The sequence below is a fragment of the Syngnathus floridae genome, chromosome 9, assembly GCF_059516105.1.
Source record: "Syngnathus floridae isolate MCC-2025c chromosome 9, RoL_Sflo_1.0, whole genome shotgun sequence".
Lineage (NCBI taxonomy): Eukaryota > Metazoa > Chordata > Actinopteri > Syngnathiformes > Syngnathidae > Syngnathus > Syngnathus floridae.
In genome coordinates, this window is record NC_142421.1 from 9,601,685 (window position 1) to 9,629,635 (window position 27,951).

The 27,951-nt window shown below is 44.6% G+C and overlaps 1 protein-coding gene across 1 annotated transcript; it reads left to right on the forward strand.

Annotated features, from left to right (window-relative positions):
• Positions 1–1,876: 1,876 nt before the first annotated feature.
• Positions 1,877–27,875, forward strand: jag1b (jagged canonical Notch ligand 1b). The gene is made up of 26 exons (XM_088384804.1): positions 1,877–2,308; positions 2,537–2,842; positions 10,172–10,223; positions 12,155–12,412; positions 12,777–12,837; positions 14,494–14,624; positions 14,716–14,835; positions 16,976–17,089; positions 17,235–17,348; positions 17,442–17,555; positions 17,970–18,016; positions 18,171–18,344; positions 18,690–18,840; positions 19,799–19,963; positions 20,036–20,149; positions 20,241–20,354; positions 20,533–20,646; positions 21,023–21,139; positions 22,145–22,172; positions 22,459–22,544; positions 23,143–23,256; positions 23,350–23,459; positions 24,193–24,432; positions 25,113–25,253; positions 25,418–25,559; positions 25,958–27,875. The coding sequence occupies exons 1-26, from the start codon at positions 2,252–2,254 to the stop codon at positions 26,437–26,439; spliced, it is 3,666 nt and encodes a 1,221-aa protein (XP_088240930.1). The 5' UTR covers positions 1,877–2,251; the 3' UTR covers positions 26,440–27,875.
• The last annotated feature ends 76 nt before the right edge of the window (positions 27,876–27,951 follow it).

Genomic DNA, 27,951 nt, shown 5'->3' on the forward strand with positions numbered 1-27,951 from the left:
TTATTAACACAATAATATGGTACTTGTGATTGTTTGGATCTTGTGTGGTAGAAATATCCAAAGATGTGTGACTCTCATAAAGAGCACTAAAGTGTAATGGTGAAACTCGACATGGTTACTGATTGATACAGTCCGCCACAGCTCCCAACTGTGTTTCCGTTATTTGTGACCCAGTGACTGACCTGTGTAATTGCTTCACACAAATCACTAACCACAGGGTAAGAGGAGGTTCCCATCTTCTTGTCTGTATGACCTCCTCCCAAAGATACACCTGGCCTCAATTGCCCTTCTAAAAAAAAAAAAAAAAGGGCCTCCATCAAAGCATAAACGGACAATACTATTTTTCACCAATTATTTCGGTATTAAACAGTGGTAATTGCCTCCATGTTTGTGCTTTAAATGTGGAAAATCTTGTGTGGACCGTGGAGCAATGAACATGTGCACCCAGCTTGTTTTTCTCTTGACAAGTTACACATATCTCCAAAGGGCATTCCAGTAAGAAAATATGCAAGAACTTAGCAGGCCTTCTGATTATTTCATAAATGGAATTTAGTGCATTTATATGGCGAGGATTCTTGTCATTTATCGGAAAGCCCTTCAGCCACTGGCCTAGATGACAATTAATTTGGCAATGCAAGAGCACCGCGCTGAGAAAAAAAAAATACTTCAACATGAAAGTCGTAATCTTATGAAAGTAGTACATTCGAGAAAAAAATGCAAGCTCTGTAATAATTTTCTGAAAATGAAATTACTCAGGATTTTGTCGTATTAATATCAAATTATTAACAGTTGAAGCAATTGTGCAAATGTTTTTTTTGTCCTGTCTGATTTGGATGTCAGTGTGGACAGCCTCCAATACAAGTTACTGTGTTTATAAAGTAGTCCGCAAATAATTTGAGGTTTGCTTCCTTCCACAATGCTAGGTGACTAAATCCATCAATACAGCCATGAATTTTAATAGCAAACGCAAAATTTCAATCCAAAAGTCATAAAGCATTTGCTGTACGTATGTTGCGCAGTTTCTGCTGGAGACCACAGGCCCCAATTTTGTGCCTGGCGCAATATAGTACAAATCACAGTCTAACCTTGGTGTTTTCTTTATTTTAGTATTGTGGCCGATGGGCACAGGTGGGAGGGGAGCTTGCACTACTATGTGCTGTAGTGAGAGGAAAACCAGGCGTATCTAATGAAAGTGGCCCTCATTCCCTTTAAATTCAGCGCATGAGAGGTTTACATAGTAAAAGGACTTGATGGAGTCCATTCATTAGATTGGCACGTGCCAATACATTTAAAAAAACTGCAACAAGATCTCTTGCGGACGATGTCCGCTGTGGAGTGGGCACTTCGAGAAAGCCTTCAACCCCCGATTGTGCGTCCTTGTGTGACAGTCTGTCTGCGTGAACCTCAATCCAATCCATCAAAATCACATTGCACAGCCTTCGCCACAACTTTGACCTCCTTTTAACTAAATTCTACTTTCAACAAAGTTTTTGCTATGCAGTCTGACAAATTCCCAAACACAGCAAACTAGACATGAAAATCAAGATATGACAGTTTTTGCGTAGAAGACAAGTGGCACCTGTCTAAGAAAATGGAAATACGCTGGCCTCATCTTGAAAAAATTACTTTACTCACCAAACATTTTGAAACTGATTCATTTATTGGTGCGGTTATTTTTTCCTGTTGTAAAAGCAGACGTGTGCAAATATCTTGGTTACATTGTACTTTTATGTGAGCCATAATATTGTGCCTTGACTACAAATTTTGCCACCAACCTCTGATGGTTCATAAAGTTTCATAGTTGTGGGGTATTGGTTTTGACGCGTCAACCTTGGCGGTTTGTGAGCTGGTCGGCGTAAAGGCGATGGGCGGACCCGGCGTGTTGCTCATGAATATGTGAGGACGCGCTCACTCACGCACAGACACGCCCTCTCGGTTGAACTTGTGCAGGGCTGCTTCGCTCTTCTCACCAGTTCTCAGTCAAGTCACTCAGTGCGTCAGTCGGGCAGTCTGCTAACGCGCACCACCGCATGGCTTGTGTTTGCGCCGAGTTTCCTCACTAACAAGTGGAATCTTGTCTCTCCCGACGAGGACGGACGAAACACGGGACACTGCGAGGGAAGAGGATCCAGTGCTCGGCTTGAATCGTGACGTCTTTACTGGCGTGTCGTGCATGTTTAAATCGGAGTGCCGTGGTGCCGAGTGTCGGCCAGACGAGTAGTTCGAGCAGCGGCCACCTCAGTCCGCAGGCATGACTTGGAAACGGGTCGCCGTCTTTGCTGCCTTCTTACTCCCTTTTATCCTAAAGGTACGTAACGGTGGTTTGTGGCTCTATTTTTTTTTTTTTTTTAGGGGGGCGCTCTTTGCACGGGAAAGGTCACGCGGTTCAACCTCGGTTTATATACTTCGATTGTCGCTTTAATGAGACCATGCTAAAATGACATAAAGCGTGCAACACAAGAAAGTTTGCAAACAGCATGGTACCTTTCGATTGTTTAAGCACTTCTCTAATATGGCGCTGCTCTGTCGTCAACAGGTGTCAGATGGATCGGGACAGTTCGAGTTGCAAATCTTGTCCACGCACAACCTAAACGGAGAATTACTAAGCGGAGCGTGTTGCCACGGCACACGGAACACGGCGGACACCAAATGCACACGGGGAGAGTGCAGTACCTTTTTTAAAGTTTGCCTCAAGGAATACCAGTCAAGGGTTTCAGCGGCAGGGCCGTGCAGTTTCGGAATGGGATCTACGCCTGTCCTCGGAGGGAATACCTTTTCTTTTAGAAGCTCGGTCAGGAATGACAAGGCCAGGATAGTTTTGCCCTTCAGCTTCGCCTGGCCGGTGAGTTGAGGCTTAACCAACAAACAAAAATAAAGCAGTATGACCGATTTGGGGGTGGGTGGGTGGGTGGGGGGGGGGTGCATTGTTTACAAGGCAATTGGGTGCAATTACTGTCTGTCAGTCGCTCAATTCTCAAGAAAGCACAACAATGTGAATGCGGTGAGGAAGGACGGACCCCCCTGTTCCCATTATCTGCACCAATTAACCAGGTGCAGCAGTATTTTTCACAAGGCAGCCTAAGGCTGACAGTCTGTTACTTCAAGGTTCTCTTTCGATCATAAATAAGTCTGACAAACCCTAACCCTAAAAAAATATTGGTCAAAAAATATTGGTCCTTTCAGTGTTGTTTCGCTTAATTTAGGAATGAGTAACGATGGTGCAGTTTGGTTCTGAATTTACTTTTTCCGACAAAAAAAATGTCTCCCAGTTTTTACTGAATAAAGGCATTCGAAAATAGAAAAGTGTCCCATGGCACACCTAACAAAAAATGCAGGTTATGTATTCTGCCATCTAGTGGAATATACTCTCCGCCATAGATAATAATTTTCAGCCCAGTTAAGTGAAGTTAGGCAATTTCCACAGCACACGTCAATAGGGACTCACTGTGCTGTGATGCATTCCAGCCAGGCATTCACATAACGCAAGAATTGACGATGCAAAAAAAAAAAAAAAAAACGACTACCGGTTGCTCTAAAATACTGCGATGTGTAACCATCACTTGTCTGGCATTTTGGTCACGGGATAGCATTTCTCAGCAATCACATGCAATTTGTAGTTAAAAGAACAACATTGGTTTTCCAGTGCCGTGTCGATCCTCTGCTGCCCTGGAAGCTGGTCATGTTCAAAACAGTAAAACCTCAATTCTTGGTTTCCTCAAGTGTCAGCTCTTTCTCACAGCTCGGCCTGTGGGAATGTTGTAGCTTTGTGCAAGATGATTTGCCATGCTGGAGTGCATTTGAATGTTGACTGCACAGACTGACTGGCCCCACAGCTTGGCCCGCAAACAACTCGACACGCACACACACAAACACACACGCAAACACACACAGCGGCCTGACGGGTGAAAGGACCAGCAGATCTGTGTATGTGTCCAATTACATCAAAATTATTTTTGTCTCAATCGAGATGGAACTGACGAATTTTTTTTTTGTGCACTCACATCATTGGCACAGAAAGGGCCGCATTTTGAGTGAAGTTCCTTCTCGTGTCCTTTTTTTATGTGTTTCAGCAGCCAGTTCCAACTTAAAAGCAGAAAGGGAGACATTTTCTATGATCTAATAGTCAGTTAAACAATGTTCTCAGCGGGGTTGCGTGCAATTTGATATCTTCTGGCGCCTCACTTTTTTTTCTCCCCATCCTTTCACCCTAGTTTTAGCCTCGGACCCTTTGACTGAATTTGTCAGAGTGATGACAGAAGCTACTACTAAGTACTAAAACCATTAAGTCACTTATCTTCAAAATGAATCGAGTTGTTTCGATTGAGAAGGCTGTCCTGCTTTTTTAACAGATGTGCCCATTCATATAAATTTCTATTTTTTGTTAATGGGGATAGGTAATCACTTAAAGACAAAATATACATTGTTTACAGTAGACTTCCCTTTCTTTATTTCAAACTGGGAAATCTTAAAGGTAAAAAGACAAATGTCTGTCTCCGTTTAGGCTCTCTTTATGGGAATGCTGAGGTAATGGGCATTTCAGTGCCAGATGAGAATTGTGTTAGAAGTTGGAATTCAATTGAAGGGGCATTAAAATGCATCCAGACAAAGGCAACATTTTAAGCCATCGCTTTGGTTCCGTATTCAAATCGAGTCCATAAATGGTTTGGATTCCAGTGCATTTCCTGTTCGAATGAAGCGCTTTTGGGAATAGCTGCGTTTGCGTTCAAGAGATAAAACGAGTCTCTTGAGAGCTTCGCTCATCAATCACTGGAAGAAATGTGCTTTACTTCACTGCACATCACCAATTGTCAGCCTAGATATATCACATCACACTTTTTCATCAGTTGATTGGCTGCTGTGAACGGATACTAGCAGTGTGGTGCAATCAGGTTGTTGGGAACCTCGGGTTCCTGAAGTCTCCCCCTCCACCCCTTCATTTTCTTTCAGAGCCGCATGAAGCTGGCCTCTTGTCCGAGCAGGGTCTTTGTTTAAGTCACGCTCGGTTGGACCCCAGGCATTTCATCACTTTAACCTTGCCACCCACAGCAACTGCTGCACTTAATGAGACTGCACACATGTGCTTAGATCAGGTAGGGTGAGAGCCAAGCATCCAGCTGCATGCCATGGGCCGGACGTCTTTCAACAAGAGTTGCCATGCTGCCCCCGTGTTGATACGACCGTTTTACGCCGCGCTTTCATTCAGTGTGCGAGCCCAGCCAGGCGGACCCTCGCTGTGTGTATGGCTGTGAGACAATGGTGTGCCCTCGGTGACTACAGCGAGGATTACTTAGCACAATGGCGGCGGTGCAGGACAAGCAACAGGAAGCAGTTGTAGTGGACTCAGCAGTGGATGACGTTACCTTGCAGGCAAACTGGAACCTTGTCTCTGAAATATCTTTACCATGTGCATCCATAAAGAGGACTTTTTAAATTGGATTCACCGAGTGCAAGTGTTCAAATGGTTAGCTTTAAAGGCGTTTCAGATGTTTAGGGATTTTCTGCTCGGATTAAACTGGAGTGGACAGAAAATTGATAAGAATGTTTGATGTACGTATATGCACGTCTTTAGTTTCCATGTTACTAAAATAGTCCAGTTGGTTGCCGCAAATTTTGAGGAATAACCATTACAGTTTAGTACAACTAAAGGATATTTTTCAACAAGAAAGCTTGGTATGCAAGGCAATATTCTAAAGATGTTAAGCTTTTTTTTGTTTTGTTTTGTTCCCCCCCATAGTGTCATTTTCTGCTGTCTTTCAGTCTTGTTTTGGCATTTCAGTGATTGATGAAGTGGGACTAGTCAGTCAATAGTGAGCTCAACCTCAAGAGGTGACCACCTCAACTAAGTGTGTGGGGGGGGAGTAATGATATGTTTGTTTTCTATAGGCCGCTCTGATGTGGCGTTCAAGTGCAAATGACTCAAGTGTAAGAGTAAAATCTTTCTTTTAGCTGGGCCATTTTTTAAAGTGTTTGTGTGGTGTTTGTGACAGTTACGTAATAGCCGCTTTACTGGGTGGCTTCACACTGCATGGAAACATGCATAGAAAACAACACGTTTAATTGGACTCAGATGTTTTTGTTTCCCTATAAGCCCAGTGACCCTCACTGAGGACCAAGGTCCACGCTGCTTGTTTTGCTTCAATCGTTTATATGGCTTTCATTCGTGCTCCTGGGTTCAGGGCTGGATGGCCTTTGGAGTCCCTTGCATAGTATTTTTGTTTTCGTTGGCACAAAGAGAGATTCTTTTTCCCCCATGCCAGTTGACATACCTTTGCAGGATGTTTAGTAAGCTGTTGATCGTACAATGCTGTTTTTCTCCCAAGTCCTTGTGATGAAAATCTCTGTGCAAACAAAACATTCCTTCCTGCCAGGCCATCAGTGCCATCGTCGGCTTAGTGGATGATTCTCAGAGTTGCTTTTATTGTGACTGAGCCTGAATATGACGACAAACGTGCGTTACTCAGTGACCTCTATCATTGGTTTGATCTCAGGTTGATGCTCCTGATGTGATTGACTCAGGAAAACTGATAGAGAAGGTCAACATTTTGTTGTCACAACTGTTTACATTTCCTCTGATCTTGTCTTATCTCTCCTGGTTTGCCTTTTTTGGGGTCATTGAGCTGTAAGACTTATCTTGCTTTTTTATTCAAATACACTACCTTGGGAGCGTACATCAGTTATCTCCAAGAGAAGGGTCAGCATTTGGAAAAATCCCCTTTGTGGTGAGGCTCGTGTTATTTTTGTGAGTTGAACTGGAGTGATCTTGGCTGCTTACTCTATGTAACTTGTCTAGTTGGATAGTGGCTGTTTGGCCAGAAAAGATAAGATTGCCACACTCACTCACTTTGCTCGGGAGCATGCACACTGCAGTTCAAAGACAAGCTTGAAGTCAGCTGGGAGTCTGGGAAAAGTGAACCTGGCAATGGCAGACGAGCTGATAACGGGCTCGGAGTTATGGTGTGATGGAGTGAGGGCCTGGTCCCTATCTTGGTTTCAGCAAGCAGTTATTTGGTCTGGAACCACATTAATGGCAAAGCTACTTAAGATTAAGTTACTGCTGACGTTGTTCTCACTGAACTTTGCACATGTTTGTGTCCACATTATCGTTGCTGTCCAATAGAAAGTGTCCAGGGGGAAAATAATCAACCACAAATTCTGGATTTGCCTCAACACTTTTGAAAAAACAACACATTGGGAGACATGCTTCAGCTTTAAATCGGAATGCACTGGTGCTCGTGGGTAATGCATTGTTTGCCACAACTGCAGTTAATTTTACAAACAAGAATTCAGAAAAAAATCAGATCACTCACTTGTTGCTTTGGTAAAAACATCCATGTCATTTTTGTAGAGTCAAACTGTATTATAATAACAAAGAAACACTGGGAACTGGGGAAAATGATTCATTTCAAGTAGTTTTTCAAAAACGACACCTCACAACATTTGGAGACGTGTGTTTTTTTTTCCTCCCTGCCTTAAAGGGTGATTCTTGTTGCTACAACAAGTGTTGGATCGTCCTGGTGGGTCTTTGGCAAAGGGCCGATTTGTATATAAAGGCGTCTGTTTTTAATTACTTAATGTTACCTGGCGCCAGCATATTTCAACCCTCACTTTGGCAAGCTTTGGCTCAGTTTTGACAATATTTGGGGTAGGTGTTAACAAATCTTACAGCAATCAGGTAAATATAGAGCCTCATTTTGCATGTTTCTTGTGAGCTGAAGGGCCCCTGAGTACTCGCATGTAAAAGTCCTGTTAAGCTCTCTTGCTTCCATGTTGAGGCAAGTCCTCAGTCGTGAAAGAGAAGGGTGTGTTGGAGACTGGCCTTAAAAGGGAATTTGATCGCAAAACATTAAAGACTGTGCATCATATTAATCGCCCTCAGTTTTTTTTGGGGGCGGGGGGAGTGGGGAAGGGGACTGGGAAGTTTCATGGCGCCTCAGGGAAGTTTCTGGTTTTCCAACCATTGTTGTGCTTTTGTAAGACGATAGTTCTTCAAAACTAGATCGAAAGATTTGTTTCAGAGCAGCTTTAAAATCAACTATACAAAAACCAGAAGTTAGTCCTGGTTTCTCCCATCAACCCGGCTACGTCACTGATGTTGTCGCAACCATGACTAATGTGATATTTTTGGAAGGTGGGTAATCTTCGTGGCTTCTGTGTTGATTTGAGTTTCCCGTTTTTGAAAGGAATGGTCACATTAACAAAGCTGTCAAATTGCACAAGCGCCTTTGATTTAAAAAAAAAAAAAATTCCAAGTCCCTGGTAATGTTTGACATAATCTATTAGCTGATCTTTTAAGGGAAACTAAGTAATCTCATGAAATTTCTTTGCAATAATATGTTCTATGCACCCACACTTGTGTAAATTCTGATTAATATTATATTTGTCGAACATCAATTAAGCAGCAAAAAAATATGTCTAACGAGAAATTTGATGTCAGAGTTTCTCAAGGCTCAGGTACAACCAATCAGTGCTTATCTATTTTTCTAATTCGGTCACGTGACACAAGCCGAGCCGTTCGTTATTGGTCTTTACCATAGACCTGAGCAACTGTGATGTCATTTTTAGTTGACAGCAAGTGGGGACCATAGATCGGGGGAATCCCCCTTCCAGAATGACCAGCCTGCAATGGATGCCAAGTGGGCACCATTTAACACATAATGTGGTGCTACACACTATTAGCTTGAACAGCGATGTTGAGTTGAATTGATGCAGAATGTCTCCCGTGATGAAAAAAGAAGTTGTGGTCCAAGAGGCTAAGTGAGAACACATGAGGGGAACACCAAAGTAACAACGCTGTTAAATGTTAAAGTGGGGAGGGGAAGGCGTCTAGTGGACCCTTGTTTCTAATAATGTAGTTGCATGCTGGGCGGCGATACTTGTTGATTAGGTCTTGGATTTTCATTGTTACTTGGTCTGCGTGTGTTGTGCTTGCAGCCAAGTTGTGAGTCAGAGTCTGCCATGCATGATGATGATGAGTGCTGTGTTTCAAATAATAGCCACTCTGATTGCAGGAGACGCTGGCACATGATGAGACAAATGTCTCCCAGAGAGATGGAAAGTTTAATGGCTGACAAAATAGGGCAAAGCCGTGAAGAGAAAAAAAAAAGGGTGGGTGGTTGACTCATTGCCACTCTACCCTCACTCAGGGGTTTTCCTCGGAGCAGGTGTGTACTCCATGAGGTCATCATGACGATGGCGTGTGCATCCAAGAAGAGTGTGTGGGTGAAAATGTGACGATTAAACATACCTTGTGGATGTGAGAGCACGCTGTTGTGTGCACTTGCAGACGTGCCGTGCGCTCCCTTGTGAATGTGGTGACCCGTGAGAAAGTGTAAGCTGATATCAGTGCGAGTGCTGCCGACACTGATCGGTCCTCGTGTTTCAGGAGTGCAGAGAAGCCCGCCAGAATGCAGCATTCTTGCTGTTTGGCCATATGCCTCATTTAGTTATCATCTTCATTGTTATTATTTTGTCTGCCTGTCTTTTTGTGACGCTCATATAAAAAAAAAAAAAAAAAGTCAAGTGCGGGTGGTTCCCAGCCTTCGTAGCGCCACGTTTTAAATTGGCATGAAATTGCAAATCTCATATAGACTGCAAAACAGACCTGCTTTCTCAGAACTTTGGAAATCATCCGCTGACGTATCTGGCCACATTTTGTAAACATGTGGAAAACTTTATTTGGGGGGGGAAATCGGTTTTCAAAAGCAAGCAAGCTTTCTGTGGCTAAGATGAAGACATATTTTTGGCATGGCTATCTGTATTATCCCTCTTTGTGTACTTTTTTATTTTATTATGACTTGTTGGAGTCATTACTGTAGAGTCTGTGTCGTGTCATCCGGCTGGGTCATTGGGGTGAGGGAGGACGCTTTAGTTGCGGTGCATCAGGCTCCCTCCTACAGGGTTTGTCTGCTCATCTTTCCTGACATTTGTCTGCGTTTGCCCCCCCCACCAAAAAAAAACAAGCTTAGCCTCCCTTAGTTAGATCCCAAAACTGTTTTGTGATACACCAATAGTTGCTTTAGTAGCTCTCAATGTGAGGGGATGCTTAGTTTTAAAAACGTCTTGTGACATCCTTATTTGAATCATCACCACTGAACCATTTTGACAAAATGTGTATATCCAGATATTCTTTAAATTGTCATCCAATAATAATAATTTTCTCTTTTTCCTACAGAGATCCTACACTTTGATAGTAGAAGCTTTGGACTTCAACAATGAAACCAATGGTAAGATATATTGAGCCCCCCCATTTCCTTCGTTTTCTCTCTTGTCCTTAATGGTGTCTGGAAGGCTCGGAAAGGAAGCTATTTGTTTCCGTGCCCCCTACCCACCCGCTTTCCACACAATATCCTGGCCCAGCATGTGTCTGAAAGAAGAAAGTGTGTTGACAGGTGGATGCAAGGGGGGAAAGGAGAGAAACTAAGTGAAAATGTTTGTATTCTGCCTCGATGAGTGATGGCAGGTGCCGCCCGCCAGGGTCTGGGTCACGCAGTCTCACTCTCACCCGGGCGTGAAACGCCGGGTCCATCCGGCCACCCCCTGGTCCACCGCCCCTGCTGCCAGCATGCTCACACAGAAAAGAAGGGACAGGTGGTTGTCTTGATCTATAGGAGCAGCTTGTTAGTCAAGCTAGGCTCGAGAAGCTGGGCGTGCAGTGAAGCGTCACTTCTGATGTGATTTACTGCGCTAACTGTTCGCTGCTCATTGGCAATGCCGTGCGCGCTGACTGCAGTTTTGAACGCATGCTTATTTGTGCAACTCGCTCCGTGTGAGGTCAACAAGGTTTCGGTCTTTTCTGCCGTATTTGGCGCTTCCCAGAGAACCATTAGGGCACTGGTGTGAAGAGCCCCTTTGAACGTACACTCAGTGCCGCTAAAGCCCCTCTGCAAGCAGGTTATTTCATATCGAGTCAGAAGTGCTTGCTTATTTCATTGCCAATCCTCAGATAGATTTCCATGAAGTATGTGAGGGGAAAAAAGGCCCCGTTTGCTTTCAAAAGTTAATTTCTTCTGAGTGCCGTGATGTCTCGGGTTGGAGTGAGGCCTCTGCAAATTTGTCTTGCCTCTTTTACGCTCTGGCTCGAGCGGGGCAACACTTAACGGGGATGTGCTAGCCCCAACACTGCGGGCTGCTTCTCAGTAGAGAAGTGCCACATAGCTGAAGCACTAGATATCAGGCCCCTGTGAAATTTTGCCGCTCACTGTGATTGCACTATTCAAACACCGCCCCGCTGCCATCCCGTACGCGCCGCTCACATGGTAAATAAATGACAGCAAGCCACCCTTTCTACTCAGGTTCAGCTCCATTGCATCATACTACACAGGGGAGCGACTCACCCCCCCCTGGTTGACCAGCCCCACCCCCCCTCTCCACAGTAAATAACATCTGACACATTTTTCATTCTCTCTCAGGTGAAAGATTCACAAGAATTGTTGTGTGTGCATGTCCTGTACGTGCTGTACAGCAGAGTCTCTGTGCTGAGCTCTCCAATGGCACATTTTGGATTGTGTGGAGTCCAGTGGTCTACCTTAGTCCTTGTCCTCTTGACAGAGCCGTGACCCTCTCATGTTTGAACTGCGTGTGGTATCGGTTTAATATTGTCAACAACGTGGTCAGACACTGGTTAGCGAATATCGCAAGGGGAAAAGGGGTTGACTATAGACACTTTGAAATTTGTATGTGAGCTCGGGAAAAAAGTGCTGATGGGCACGCTGGCTTTCACTCCAGCACTGAATGTGGCGTTGGTGTCTTCACACTATAATTTCTGGTGACTGCGGTTCTGTCCTGGCCCGAGCAGATGCGATGGGTAGCATGAAGCTGTAAACCTGAGTTGGAAACCGACTTGGGACACTTGGTAAGCGAGTGTGAGCGAGGGCAAAAAAAGCAGTTTCAAGTGCTCATTAAAAGCCGCCTTCTCGTTTTTGCATTTCCTGTAACTACTTTCGCTCACCAGTACACATAGTTGCTTTGATTACATATAATCAGCTATCTTCTGCGATTTGTGCTTAAGCATTTTCGGTAAGCCACTGCAAGGTCTCCGTTGTGCGCTTTGAAATGGGTGGTACATTCCAGAACACTTGCAGCAAAACACGCTGGATTCCTTGGAGCACGAACCTTGCAGCTGGTATTGACGCTCTCACTTGTTGTCGTGTTCAAGGTGCAGATGGGAAGGCGATAGCGAAATCTTCGCACTCGGGCATGATCAACCCCAGCCCGCACTGGCAGAAGCTGACTCACAACGGCCCCGTTGCTCAGTTTGAGTACCAGATCCGGGTCAGCTGCGATGAGCACTACTATGGCTTCGGCTGCAACAAGTTCTGTCGACCCAGGGATGAGTTCTTTGGGCATTACACGTGCGACTACAACGGGAACAAGACTTGTCTGGAAGGCTGGTCAGGACCAGAGTGCAACACGGGTAAGACGTTATGAGTTGTACATGTGGATTAATGAGTGACATCATTAACTAACGTCTTAAGAAAAGCTTGAGAAAGTCTGGATTATGTATGTTATGAAAAAAGCAGCCAGACTGCAGTGTGACTCATGCTGATATGTGGTTGCTGGGTCAATGCTACTGAATGGATGACTTTGTTTGCATAAATACTCCACCCCCCTTTCTATTTCCATTCAAATGTTGTCATCAGCATGACTGAATGATCTTGTCCTCATTTTCTGCTTACTAGTTTCCTGAGTCCTAAATGTTGACGGGACTAATCTCATGGGAAATACGTGCATATTCAGACTAAAGTGCTAAACATACAACATGTACTTCTCTTTTTTAGCAATATGCCGACAAGGCTGCAGCACCGAACACGGATCGTGTCAAGAACCAGGCGGATGCACGTAAGTGGTCCAAACTGTCCTGTGCACTGTGTAAAATAAAACTGTGAGTACAAACAATATGACAAAGCACTAAAGTACTGTTAAAGTACAAATATCTCCGAAAACACTTATCTTTTCTAAAGCTCTTGATCGTGCAGGTGTTGTCTTCTTAAGTGCCAACCAGTTCTAACAAACACAGGTTGAGCTACTTCCTCCTCTATAAGGGCAGCCTGCTTGAGGAAAAACAGGGTTAACTGCTAAGAATCCAAGTTGGAAATGTTGTTTTCCCTGCCGCTCGTTAGGCTAGCGTTATCAGTCAAATCATGTGTAACATTTGGGGAGGGCGTTTTTAAAAGCGTATTGTTTGCACAGCTAATGGCTTCCTAATGCTGTTTATGCACACAGCCAGAGGAAGAGCCAGGCGCAGATGGGTATCGGCGCACGGGCATTGTGTGCATCATCCTGTACGAAGACCCCTGCTCTGCGCTGCTCTCCTCACAGTCAGACATTAGTTGCCTTCTTGGCTGTCTGCTTTGGCTCCATATCAAGTACAGAGAATGTAGGGTTGGTTTGAGCGGCATAAGCCTTGTTGTTGTTCCACAAGCTTTTGAACTCAATCGGGTTTCTTGTAAGCGCTTGTGTGGCCACTGGCTGAAAAAGAGCTTGAAATGTTTTCATACACAGGTGTGGCTGTGTTTGGATCTGACTTGCTTGTGTTTCTCATCATAGCTTGTATCCAACCTGCCTGTAGGCAGGGGTAGCTGCAACTGCTGCTGATACTGTGGGAATAGTTTGGAGTCACTAAATGGATGTTTTGCAAAGTGCACACACTCAAGTGGTCCGTGTTTCCATGTTGATGCCGAGTAGTGTGCGTCAGAGCTGTTGCCCAAAGTACGGTTGCATCCCCAAGTAATTTAGCTGCGTATTAACAAAATCATTTGACAGCTTGCAGGGGAATCCTCCACCAATACTCATTGAGAGAAGATTAGCACGCTTTTAAGAATAGCCTCCTTAATCACACAGTGAGGTTTACTTAACCACAGCTTTATTTTTACAATCCGTTTCTGAGGGCTAATCACCATGCGGCTGTCCCAGAGAGAACACTCGATTTGCAGCCCTGTCACCACTCAGCCACCTCTTTCGGGAGCGCACCTCTCAGCCAGGTTTTATTATGAAACCCGGGACGAGAGTGCAACATTATCTGTGTAATTATGGACCTGGACATGTCGGCGGACCGCAAGAAAGAGAGCTTTCCGCCTCCTCCCCTGGCCTGAGGCAAAAGCGTAACTCCTGACTCATGGGAACCGGGACTAGGAAGAGTCCGGTGGGATCCACGCTGTTCTCTGGTTTGCCTGCCAAGCCGCAAACACACTGTCGGTCAGGGAGTGTTCCGATGCTAATGTTAGCCGTGGCAAAGGTCGTTGGAAGTGGAATTTAGTGTTTGGACCTAAAGCGTTGTTGCATAAGCAGTGTTTCATTTAAGGTGTATGTGTGGCCTTAAGATGCAGCAGTCAAGACAGAAATAATGCCTCTTTGTTTGCTGTGCAGCACGAGTTAAATCCAGATTATTGGTACTTATTTAGCAGTGTGGACTAAACAAATGAAAAGACTTTTAGACTCTGTGTGTGTGTGTGCGCATAGGAGTCTGTCTGATAGCATGTTTTTTGTTTCCTGCAGGTGCTTGTATGGTTGGCAAGGCCAATACTGCGACAAGTGTATCCCCCACCCCGGCTGTGTGCATGGCACCTGTGTGGAGCCCTGGCAGTGCCTCTGTGACACCAACTGGGGCGGACATCTTTGCGACAAAGGTTCCCATTTTGCATTGCGGCGCCTTGAATTCGAAGCTTTTGACTTTGCGCCACAGCAAACTAAATCCCTGTGAACCCCTTCATATCCCAGATCTGAATTACTGTGGCACTCACCAGCCGTGCATGAACGGAGGGACTTGCATCAACACGGGACCGGACAAGTACCAGTGTTCGTGTGTTGAGGGCTACTCTGGAGCCAACTGTGAGAGAGGTGAGTGCTGAAAGATTATCGTTGACTGGAGTCATCATGAAAAATGCCGCTCAGATGGTGTTAAAGTGTTGTGTAACCACTAAAAATCTTTTAGGAGCGTCATTACACTTCAAACATTCACTTAGCTCCACCTTGTACACTTTCATTAATTATAGCCAGTGGAAAAATTACTGTTGCAAAGATGATAGTGCTCAATTAAAGTTCAGAAAGTAGCAGCACTCAAATGTTCATGTGCTCCAATTCTGGGTTACAATTCAGCAAGGAGTTTTTTAATTAATTACTATTCCTGTGCGTGTGTGTTGCAAGCCAAAATTTGAGTTACAAGCTACAAGTCGAGTGAAGTTATATAGATGTGTTTTTGTTTTTTAATTAAAAGTCTTGCAAAAACAATGTTTTATGTGTGTTGGTGAGGGGCTGCACAAGATTAATGATGTTTTGATAGGAAAATTATTTGGTACTGAGACGGAACCATTTAAACAAATGAGCCAAACTTCCACTCTATTTTTGTTTCTTAAATTTTACATATAAGGAAGTTGGATCAGAAAGCTCTCAGTGTTCTCTCCATATAATGATAGTAATCTGATGGCTTGAAAAGAAAGCAAGGGTGAGGTTGTGGTGTTTGACCATGATCTTTGAAAGTCGGAAAGTTTGATAATTGTTTTAATTTGTTGTAAATTGCTTTAATTTGTTGTAATAATGGTGCCCTCTGTCTGATCTGGTTTGACATTTGAAGCCCAATCTTAAAATCCCTCTTCTTGCCATAATATTCCTGCTCATGCTGTGGTTGACTCATGTGTGACGCTCCTTAAAATGTTAGTAAACTGTTGGCAAGCTCCAGAAAACCAAATAGTAACATTTAAACTAGTTTTAACATGTTCGTTGCTCTGTTTATATTGGCGGAAGAATAAAATGGTGTCGATGTTGTTAAACCTGGGTTTATAGAAGTGATTGTTTTACGATGAGAAACCAGACACAAACAAGTCATGGCACATTTGGAACCGAAGAATGAAAGCGTGACCTTTACCAGGGCCAAACTATCTTATTTTGTTCTTAGGATTTGTCTATTATTCACTGTCTATGTGAGAAGATACTGTTTTATTTTTTTGTAATAATAACAATTCAATAGTCAGCCACCACTCGTTTCATCAGGTTAATTGTTTTTATGCAAATCTGCTAGCAAACAAGCAACGGCAAAGTGTTTGCTGTCTGACGAGGTTGACGGGTGAGTTGATCTCATTTAAATGTGAGAAAGTTGTGTTGACGTCAGAACTCAGGTTCTTAGAATTTGCCATCAGGTGACTCTGAGACTGCCGTAATCCTTCTCCACTCAAGCACAAGTGCCCCCCCCCAAAAAAAAAAAAACTAGTGTGGTCCTCTGGGGCCAATTGTCACGTTCCCCCCTTCCCTCTTTAGAAGCAGACAGTAATGCTAATGTTCAGCTGCTGCAAACACTTACCATGGAGATGATGGTTCTTTGCTCATTAAACGTGAGCCTCGCTGGGTGCTGACAGCTTAACTGCAGACATGTCAGGAAACCGTGCCCTCCGTGATGGGAGGTGCGCCACGGGGAAGGAGGGGGGCGATGTCGACATGTCAGAGCAGAGAGGATGTCCTCTTACCTCCTCATTCAATGATCAGCTTGATTGCCCAGTCAACCCCTGAGTAAATCATTCATTTAAGATTCATTTCGTGACTCACTCATCCCAAAACTTGCTCAAAATAAAACATGGGCAGATGCCCCCACCCCCCTTTTTTTCCCCCTCCACTCTTTCATAGCTCCTCCACCCTCTGCTTTGCTCTCCCTCCATTCTCATCTGGTGCCCCCACTCAGGAAAAGATCATCAGGCAGTCATTGCAAAGTCACAGTGCGTTGGGCAGGTCAACTTAGCATGAAAGATGATTTCCTGGCTGCCCTGCTTGTCGGGCGGGTAATGAGTGTGAGATTTGCGGTGCTGTTTGACATTCAAGTCATTGGCATGAGCTATGCGTTCTGATGTATATTTTTGTTTTGACTTGAACGGTCCCTTCAAAGAGACGTAATTACAGAAAAAGAAAAGCTTAATTGGAGGTGGGGCGGAATGAGTCAGATGGGTGTGTTCTGTTGGGGCGTGATTGTGTAACCTGTCCTTTTGCTTTCTAGCGGAACATGCCTGTTTGTCCAACCCCTGCTCAAATGGCGGGAGCTGCTCAGAAACCAGTCATGGTTATGAATGTCATTGTGTGCCAGGATGGAGCGGCCCTTCCTGCACTCTCAGTGAGTAAGACTCATATGGAGATACATTTCTGAAATGTATTTGTAGAATGAATAAAATGTTTTTTTTTTTTACTTGGTTTGTACTCTGACTTTTATTCAAATGGGATACCTCGCTATATTTTCTGACTGGTCTCCTCCCATGCAGACATTGACGACTGCTCTCCAAACCCTTGTAATCACGGAGGGACCTGCCAAGATCTAGTCAACAGCTACAAGTGTGTTTGTCCCTCGCAGTGGACTGGGAAGACATGTTTGATAGGTGAGCCTCAACTTTTTTACTTCACTCTGCCACCACTGCACATAGCTGTCAACGACACATGTAAATGCCAACCCGATGCCCCCCGCCCGCTAGATGCCAACGAATGTGACGCCAAGCCCTGCTTGAATGCCAACTCATGCCGCAACCTGATTGGTGGATACTTCTGCGAATGCATCCCTGGTTGGACGGGGCAGAACTGCGACTTCAGTAAGTTGACAGCTGTCAGCTGCAGCTGCGCACCCCGCCAACAGCCCTGCCTTTTTTATTTTAATCTCGTTCCGGTCCCGACGCAATGGCTGTATAAAATTCCTGCCTTGTTCTAATATGAAAGCAAAACAGCTACACAAATGCGTCTGTCCCTGCAACCCAAACGAAGCTGTTGTATTGCTCTCAGGCCCTTGTGTGGCCCAGATCTGTGGTTTTCAAACAATCCCCAGGACTAGTTTCGCTTGGCTACAGAACCGGGTTGCTCAACACTCTGTGCTCTTTGCACTGGTTCTGCTGCTGCCACGTTGCGCTTCCCCACCCAAGCGATTCTACAGTGTCATGAACTCCTTTTCGCTTCATCCAATGATTGCAGATTTAACTCTCCAAATGTTGTTTTATTATTTTCCTTCATAGATATAAACGACTGCAAGGACCAGTGCCAAAACGGGGGAATCTGCAAGGTTCGTTTCAAACAGAATATATAGATATATTATTTTCATGCATAACCCACCTGTGGGAAACCATCTTAAACTTTCTACCTGCTCAATTCAACCTCATGAATTCAACCTGATAAAGCACTAAAAGACATTTTTGGTGTATTGATGATTCAAACAGGACTTGGTGAATGGCTATCGCTGTGTGTGTCCCCCTGGCTTCGCCGGCGATCACTGCGAGAGGGACATCGACGAGTGCTCGAGTTCGCCGTGTCTGAATGGCGGGCGCTGTCAGGATGAAGTTAACGGCTTCCAGTGTCTTTGTCTGGCCAGATTTTCGGGGAATCTATGCCAGGTAAGCCATCATTTCTGTCCAGCCGTTGTCTGCCAGCATCCTGGTGTCTTCCCACCCTCCGACATGGCTGCCCTGCTGTATTTTTTTCTTTTTTAAGTGAATGCTTTGTTGAAGCTTCCCTTGGATTAAGTGGAATGCATTCCTCAGTGCTGAAGCCCAGACTCAGAGGACGGCTCCTATGTCTCTGGCTTGTTTTTCCCCTCTTCCTTCATGTATTTTCTGTGTGTGTCTTTTCCTGGCACGGCTTGTGGGGAGGATGCTGCGGCTTTTTGCTCTGTTTAGTGTAAGAGAACTATATCGGCTATCAGGTTAACCTCTCTATATTCTATACTTTCTCTACCCTAGCTGGATATCGATTATTGCTCGCCCGACCCGTGTCAGAACGGAGCACCCTGCTTCAACCTGGCCACAGACTACTACTGCGCCTGCCCTGAAGACTATGAGGGCAAGAACTGCTCTCACCTCAAAGACCACTGTCGCACCACCACGTGTAAAGGCAAGTCATTTTTTTTTCCCAGGAATTTCCTGTAAAATGATACACATTTTTATATTCACTGGATAAAGGAAGATTGGAGAACTTGAGCTATATTCTTCCCATGAGTGCGATACCTGCTTTTCGTTGTTGTTCTTGTGCTCAATTTTCTTGGCCAAGGTGAACACACCCCACCTCCATCTCCTTTGCAAATCTTTTCCGTTGATTCCCCTCGGAGTCCCTGAAAATCTGGCAAAAGGCACACCGTACTGTGTGTGTGTGTTCCTGGGAATGACTTGGTGGGCGACCACTTCTTTTTCTTCCTCAATGAATCTGCACATTGTGTGTGCGTGTATGTGTCTAATTGAGTGAGGGGACCAACCACGAAGTCAGATACCAGACGGTGAGATTCTTTCTGCTCTTGGCAAGAATTAAGTGATTACAGCGGAGCACATCCAGCCCACTCGCCTAACCCGATCAGACAAGGGAAAAGGAAAGGATTTCAGTGCAAAGTAGCCTGGATCACTGGGAAATTGGTTATGATAGCTTAACAATGTTTTTTTTCTTACAATTTTCACTTTTTTTACTCTCATGTCTTTTTTATATTATGTGCAAAAAATAATTGGATCGTAAAGAGACTTGTTAATTAACACAAGAGTCCCGCAGACCTCAACCCATTCGTGGAATTGCTTTCCAATCAGTTCCACATAACTTGAGACTTGCACTTGACCCCAAATGTCTTCCTTGCAATTCCTAATATATGACTAAAATGCCCATGTAAACATCAACAAATGACATACAAATATCTGTTTTTTTATTGAACCTATTTACATCAGCGTAGCTTAATATCGTATCTGCTCAATACACTTTGAATGTGATTCTTCAATTTCTATATCTGTGTGGAGCTGTAAGCCATATTTTGATGTTGGTCTCAGTTGTTTGAGTATTGACAGCAGGCATTTCTCCCTCACTTTGTGTGCAGTGATAGATAGTTGCACCGTGGCGGTGGCATCCAACAGTACACCGGGAGGAGAGCGCTACATTTCATCCAATGTGTGTGGACCTCATGGCCAGTGCCGGAGCCAAGCTGGTGGTCAGTTCAGCTGTGAATGTCAAGAAGGCTTCAGAGGAACCTACTGCCACGAGAGTAAGACCTCCTAATCCAAATGAAATTAATATACAGTCGGTCTGTCAGCTAATTGATTTATTTTTATTTAAGATATTAATGACTGCGAGAGCAGTCCATGCCGCAATGGTGGCACCTGCATTGACAAAGTCAGCGTGTACCAGTGTATCTGCGCTGATGGCTGGGAGGGCGACCACTGTGAGATCAGTGAGTACATAACTGCAAACATCAAAGACTGTTTAATGATGCTTGCTGAGGTGCGCCACATTAATTCCACCCGTCTCCCATGCGGCACCAGACATTGACGACTGCAGCACCAACCCCTGTCATAATGGCGGGACGTGTCGGGACCTGGTGACTGATTTCTTTTGCGAGTGCAAGAATGGCTGGAAGGGGAAAACGTGCCACTCCCGTAAGCTCCCACCTACTATTTTTTGGGGGGGGGTTCCCTTTACATGCTTTTAGTCTGCCTGTGCAAGCTTGTGGTATGTAAGTGCTGATGGCTGTATGAGTTTTTAGTCGATAACGTAGTCGATCTATATTTGGTATTACGTATCTGCATAGACATTATTTTTAAATGCTCCCTCCAGGCGAAAGCCAGTGCGATGAAGCCACTTGCAACAACGGAGGCACCTGCCACGATGAAGGCGACACGTTCCAGTGCAAGTGCTTACCAGGGTGGGAGGGAACAACATGCAACATAGGTGAGTCCCACGTTCACAGCGGACCAGGTGAAGATGCTTGTGTGGTAGAAGTTTGTCTTGTCTCAGGTAGATCCATAAGCAGATTTTAGCCCTTCATTCTTTCAACGCTCTCTCTGTCTCTGCCCATTTTTCCCTCCCACGAGTGCCGACAGACGGAAGCTTAAATACCCCCATTGCGCCACTAACAATACCCTTCAATGTTTTGGAATGCAGACTTCCCCCAGGAAAAGGATCCCTAGTCAAAATAGCCCAAACAAATGGCAATGCGCTGTGATGTTGAAGTTAGAATGGAGCAACCTGTGTAGATTGCTCTTCTTGATAAGCGTCTTAGTATTCCCAGACATAACTATATGCTTAATTTTTTGTTTTCCCTCAGCTAAGAACTCAAGTTGTCTTCCAAACCCTTGTGAGAATGGTGGCACCTGTGTAGTGACTGGGGAGTCTTTCTCCTGTGTCTGCAAAGAGGGCTGGGAGGGTCCCACGTGCACCCAAAGTAAGTGCTACATGTTTTTGCTTTTTACACCAGTGAAAATGTCCTAAAGCTGACTCACGTTAATAATGTCAATAATCATTAATAATAATAATATTAGTAATAATAATAATACAACTCCAAGTGTGCCCCTTATCATGCAGCCTGAACAATGCTGACTTGCTGAATGTAAACCAGAACACCCTAGAATGGTTGGTTGTTTGGCGTGACAAGCTATGATGATGAATGTCAAAGTTTTCCAGGATCACAAGCAGTTGGTCTGGGGTTTTTTCCCCCTGACTCATACAAATTGCGGATTGCTTTAAGTCGCAAAAAAAAAAATCAAATTGCATGATGGTCAAGTGTGAAGTATCAATGAAATTCAATGGAGGATCATGTCAATCATATACATAAAGCCTAGTAGATGTATTAAAAGAGTAATGATGTAGAATTAGCACGCAAAACACCCGTATGGACAAAACCTGAGGGATGTAAGTCCTTCATGATGTTTATGTAAATAAAATAAAAACATGTCTGCAGCGCTCCATAAGACTAAAAAGAGAGAAAGGAGCTCAACCTTAGGAAAGTGGAGACAGATGTTTCTCCCCCTTGTCCAAATCACACCCCTCTCTCCCCCCTCTCCTTGTTGCATTCTTGTCCAAACAGTGACATGTCTGCTTGTTCTGCAGCCCCGTTCTTTCACCGGCCGCCCTGCCCCTCCGCTCATGCACTCCAAAACAGAAATTCCCCGACATTTAAGGGAAAAAAAACAAAAGGAGGCGGGGGAGATTGTGGTTTTGAATCTGGGTGTGTGGAGTTGTTGTGGTGATGGTGGTGGAAGGGAGGAGTGAGCTCTCACTGTGTGGTTAATAAGACAAAACCATTGGAGCGGCGTGTGAGGGACCCGGTGCACACGCAAGTCCAGACGTGCTCTTTGGCATTATGTGTACCAAACACTGATGACAGAAAATGAAAAATAAAACTAAACAAAAAACCCACGCACTCATTACTTCTTACTCTCTTTTTCAGACACCAACGACTGCAGTCCCCACCCATGGTAAGTTGAAGCTGAAGGCAGAATTAAATGTACAACATACTCAAAATTGCTCACAGGTGTGAAGAGTGTGTGTGTGTTGGTGTGTGTGTTTGTGTGTGTGTATACATATAGTCAATTTTATATGCTTACATTAAGGTAATAAACAGCGTCATGTTGACGTTGGGTGTCCCGATCGGAAACACGATTAGGATCTTGAACTGTAATAGAAACTATTGTAGTAATGTGTTTAATAATGAGAACATGAAAAATAAAAAACTATAAAAATAACCTTCCTCCTCTTTTACAGCTACAACAGTGGAACTTGCGTTGACGGAGACAACTGGTACCGCTGCGAGTGCGCCCCAGGTTTCGCCGGTCCAGACTGTCGAATCAGTGAGTAATCTTCAGGCCCACGTGCACCCATTTCACCGGTATCCCTCGTCCCTGATCCGCATTTGAGCCATCACATACAGTGCAGGCGGGCGACGGGCCTGCTACAAACGGCAGGTCTCGCCGGCCAATTATCTGGGCGTTGGGCTACGGGCCAGCCCGAGCCATTTCGGTGTCACTCCACCAGGCTCCACCACTGTCCCCGGGGGAAAGCGGCTTAGTATGCCAACAGCTAATCAGCCATGCTCTCTGACACTGATTACACAGATTGTTTTCCCTCTTAAAGGCTTTCAGATGGCCACATTCTTTCCCATTGCGAGCCCTTTGTTCCGTTAAGTCCAGCCTGTAGCTCCTGCATTCTTGTGAGTGATGCCGCTTTTAAAGTTGAATAATGTCGGGGTGGGGGGGACAGAGCCCATTTAATGTAAGGTTGTTTTTTTTAATTAACTATTGTGTTGTTGTCTGAGCTGTTCAAATGACACATGACCTCGGTGAACTTAGCCAGAGAATTAGACTTGTTTGCTGACCGATTATCCTCAATGTTTGCATTCTGTCTGGGTGTCTTTATTCCACTAAGGAGCCTTTTCTTTTCTCGCTGTAGATATCAATGAGTGCCAGTCCTCTCCATGCTCCTTCGGCTCAACCTGTATTGATGAAATTAATGGCTACCGATGTGTGTGCCCGCCAGACAGGAGTGGGACGCACTGTCAAGAAGGTACTTTGTTCCTTCACACTAACAGACCCATTATCAAAACCATTGCTGCTCTATTTATGCTACATTTTTATTGTGTTTTTGATTTCCTCTCAGTGACAAGAAAAGCCTGCTCAGTTAACGGACACGTGATCTCAGATGGGCTGAAATGGGATGAAGACTGCAACACTTGCCACTGTTCCAATGGGAAAGTCGTATGCACAAAGGTATGTGAAGCATGGACCACGCGCGTGTCACCGAGTGTTAATGTTGTCTATTGGGAGAACGTGTGCGTGAACAATGACAGGATTAGAAGCAGTGGGTGTGAGGCAGCAGAAAAAAGATCTTAGGTCGAGCCACTAATATTCAGTCATGCGGAGCAGCTTTTGCTCCACGGTGTCACATTCTCGACACGATGATGTCATTTGTTTTGAAAGGAAACAATGGCACTGGGCTTATGCCAGTTTCACATCTCCCACACTCGCACTGGGGCGGATGAGTCATTTGATAACAGACGAGGCCGGAAGTTCTCATTCCCATCTAAGCATTAAATGAAACTTGTGCCATTTAACCTCCGGAGGAAATGCATCATGGGGTGAAAGTCAGCAAGTCCTGAACCATCAGGTCTGTAGGGATCTAAAGACTTGCATGTCAGCTAGTGATTAAAAAAAAAAAAAAAAAAAAATCCTGTTTGAATTTAAATAAAAATGCAGAGGCACACTGGCCTTAATAAACTAATAAACCATATGCGCTAATATAAATAGATTTTAGCTGCCATAAAAATGTAAAAGTTAATCACGCTTCTCAAACGATTTTAATGACGCTTGTATCGAGAAGCGGAAAAAAAAGCGAAAGGCCCCCCCCTTCTGTTTTTTTTCCCTGACATATTACATTTTGGTGTGTATGTAATGTTGTGGCTGGATTTGCTTCATTGGGTGTCTGTCTTTCTGTTCTTTCCAGATGTGGTGCGGTCCAATGACTTGTCATCTTGGCGCCTCAGTTCAAGGCGGGTGTCCTTCAGGCCAGAGCTGCCTCCCCATCAGGGAGGGCCACTGTTTCGTCAAGCCCTGCCTCGGATTCGGGGAGTGCTGGCGTTCCAGCCCTGTCCCGCCAACGCCCAAATGTCACCCCAATTCCGGTTACCAGGACAATAGCTACGCCAACATCACCTTCACCTTTAATAAGGACATCTTGACAAGGGTGAGCTTTTGTATTTTGCTAGAATCTTTTTCTGTTATCTCTAAATTGGATTTTGGACTCATGCCACTCCAGACAACTCAACCCGCTCACTGAGATTAGTTTCAAGATCACATTAAAAGAGCAGGGGCGTCAACCTCATTTTTTTTTCGTGGGCCGCATTGTAGTCATAGCTTCTTTCGGAGGGCCATTATGACTGTCAACACAAATAAATGTATGAGCACCTCATATTATATACAGTAAAAGCTACAAAACATACCGACAAATAACTCATTTCCAAATCAGATGAGTAAAAACTGGTCAAATGTTTAAAAAAACAAAACAAGACATTATTCAAAGTGAAGGCAATTTGCAATTCTAGTAATGACACATGAATTTGATGCACAATTTGTCTTTGCGGGCCACATAAAATGATGTGGCGGGCTATATCTGGGCCCCCAAGCCTTGAGTTTGTCACCTGTGAGTTCCAGGAACATTGGTGACGATGGCCACATGTGCTCATCACTCACAAGCATGACAGAAGATAGAGGCTACATAAATTTGCGGTCTTTAATCTCAACCAGCAAGCTTGTAGAACATACTGCCAAAACACTTACCAAGCTTTTCCCTTTTTCCCCTCCCACTTCCTGTTTGGCCCTCTGCTTTCTATTTCCACTAACATTTGCCTCATTTCTTTCCCCCAGGGGGGGCAGAGCTTGACGGTGGAGAATGTGTGTAACCAGCTGAGGCGCTTGTACGTGGTCAAGAATTTCTCCTTGGAGCATTCCGTGTCCATAACCTGTGACCCGTCATTCTCGGCCAGCAACGAGATCCACGTTTGCATCGTGAGTAGCTCCTCGCGTTAAAGCTGTTAGTCGTATTTGATTGACAGCACCCGGCGTCAGTCTTCAGGTTGAAACGTGTTATGTCATCACTTTGATAATAATGATGCAGTCAGATGCCACAGAAGTGAAACCTAATTCTTTTTTTCCCCCCCTTGCACATGTAGTCAACAGAGGACCAGCGTTTGGACGGGAGCCCCATAAAAGAGATTACCGAGCGAATAATCGACCTGGTTAGCAAACGCAACGGGAACAACACTATCATCGCTTCCATCGTGGAAGTGCGCGTGCCAAGCCCCAGCAAAACTGGTACGAACCGTCAGCAAAGACACGCGCATCCCCCTGAGAGTTTTGTCAGGCGTGCACACACTTGTTTTTAAAAGAAAATGAATCAACACCGGCAGCAACACATTCCTGCCGCCGAGTGCTATGTCATGTCGAGCGTAATTGAGTTTGAAAAGAATGCCGTCTAAAACTCTGCGTGGAAAGAGCTGAGCTGCTCGGCTTTGCGGCGTTGCGTTGGCCGGCTCGTAAGACTCCCACATGTCCGCCATTCATCACCGGGCTGACAACTAAAAGAATCCCCTCCCCCGCTCACAGCTCCGAGGTCAGGTTGCGCTGGCAGGAGCAGTAATACGTTAAAAGCCCCGTTATCCTTTTTCAATTTTTGGATCTCTGGCTGACCGTTAAATTTCTCATGTCTCCAGACTACTTGGTGCCCCTCCTCAGCTCCGTCTTCATCGTCCTCTGGGTCCTTGTGCTCATCTCCCTCTTACTGTGGTGCATGCGTCGACGGCGGAAACAGAGCAACCCCGGCGGCGGCGGAGGCGGCGCAGCGGCCTCCAGCTCGGAGGACAACACCACCAACAATGTGCGCGAGCAGCTGAACCAGATCAAGAACCCCATCGAGAAACACGTGGGCCTCTCGGTGGCCATCAAAGACTACGAAAACAAGAACTCCATCATTGCCAATATTAGGACAAATCACCCCGAGGGGGACGAGGACGACAAGGAGAGGCACCTCCAGAAAAGCCGCTTTGCCAAACAGCCAGCGTACACGCTAGTGGAGCGGGATGAGAAGATCTCCAGCCCTAACGCCACATCCAAACACCCAAATTGGACTAATAAACAGGACAACAGAGACTTGGAGACGGCAAACAGCATAAACAGAATGGACTACATAGTATAGCGGACAGCTGTGTTGCTGTGCAACCGAGCCTTAAACGTCTTCGCACCCCGGTGGTGGGTGAACGAGGGGAGCTTTGGCATGCCTGGTTGGTAAACTATCATGTCAGTGGTGACCCCGCAGTATTTTCCCATTTTGCCCGTGTTAATTTAAGTTTTGACAAGCTGGCTTACACTGGCAGTGACGGTTGCTTTGGTTGGCTGGAAACACAAAGCACTGGTATACATTTCACTGTAGAATGTTAAGTTTACTCCACTACATTTAAGTCCCACCCCCAGCCTGCCCCTCCTCCATTTTATTTTTTTTTTTTATTTAGTGGACACATGGAATGGGCTCCTGTTGTAATAGTTGTACGATGACTAAAACAACCCTGTTGTGTTCAGCACTAGAGCTAATCATTTTAGTGTGTGTTCTTTGAATTTTTTTTTTTTTATAGTACCGTTTTGGAGAAAGTGCCTTTTTCAGCTTTAGATTTCGCCACTGTCAAATGAGAAAAAAAAAGAAAAGAAAAAAAGATCAACTTTATTATTTATTTTTATTTGGGGAGAGGGAGAGAGGAGGATGGGGTGGGTTTAATGTCAGCAATTGCTGCCAATATGAAGAATTTATGTTGATTTAGAACATGTAGATATGTACATTTTTTTTATTAATCATTGTGTATATGTGATTTATTAATTTAATAATCAAGAGCCTTAAGATATCATTCCTTTTTATTTATATGTTCTGTCTAGTTTGAAGGTTTTGATAGCTGTGGAAGCTTACCATTTCTTTCAATGACCGTTTTCTTCCAATGCGTTCTATAAAGCCAAATGTCAGAATTTCAGAGACAAACTACAGGCACTTTTGGCCTAAGACTTATTTTTTACACATTTGACATTTTGTTCATTTGTTGCCAGGACATTGATTGAAGGCAAGGGCAGATAAATAAAGGCTGCTTGCAGTGAGGGATGGACATGGTGGCAGACATATTGCTTGCCATCAGACAGTAAGGGAACAAAAATGTCCGAACGCAGCCTCAAAAGTTTCACTCTCACATTTCAAAGGCTGTCGAGATCCGGCAACGTGACAAGGCAGGTCACGTGACTACGTCAAGCAAGGATTCCCATCCGCATTAGTCAGCATGATATCATAAGCTAGACTGTGAGTACTTGAAGAGTAGATTGGCGATGGGAACACTGTAGAACCACATTAGAGACACTGCCTCCCTTGACAAAGTTTTTGATTTGATTTGTTTCTGAGCACACTTCTTTTTAATGAGGCTCCTAAGACAAACATGTTAATCTCATTTGTTCACCCTTTTGAGATCATGGCAACATTTTTGTCCATTTTTGACTTGTTTGAACTTGAGAACAATGTGTTGATCTGGCAATATATTTTTGAAAGTTGTATTTATTAAATATTTTGTATGAAAAGAGAATTAAAGATGTCTTTGTTCTAGATAGCGTGTGTGTGATGAGCGTGAGTCTCTCGGGCATTTGGGCTTTGAATATATTTAAGTGCTGGACAAGGTAAGAC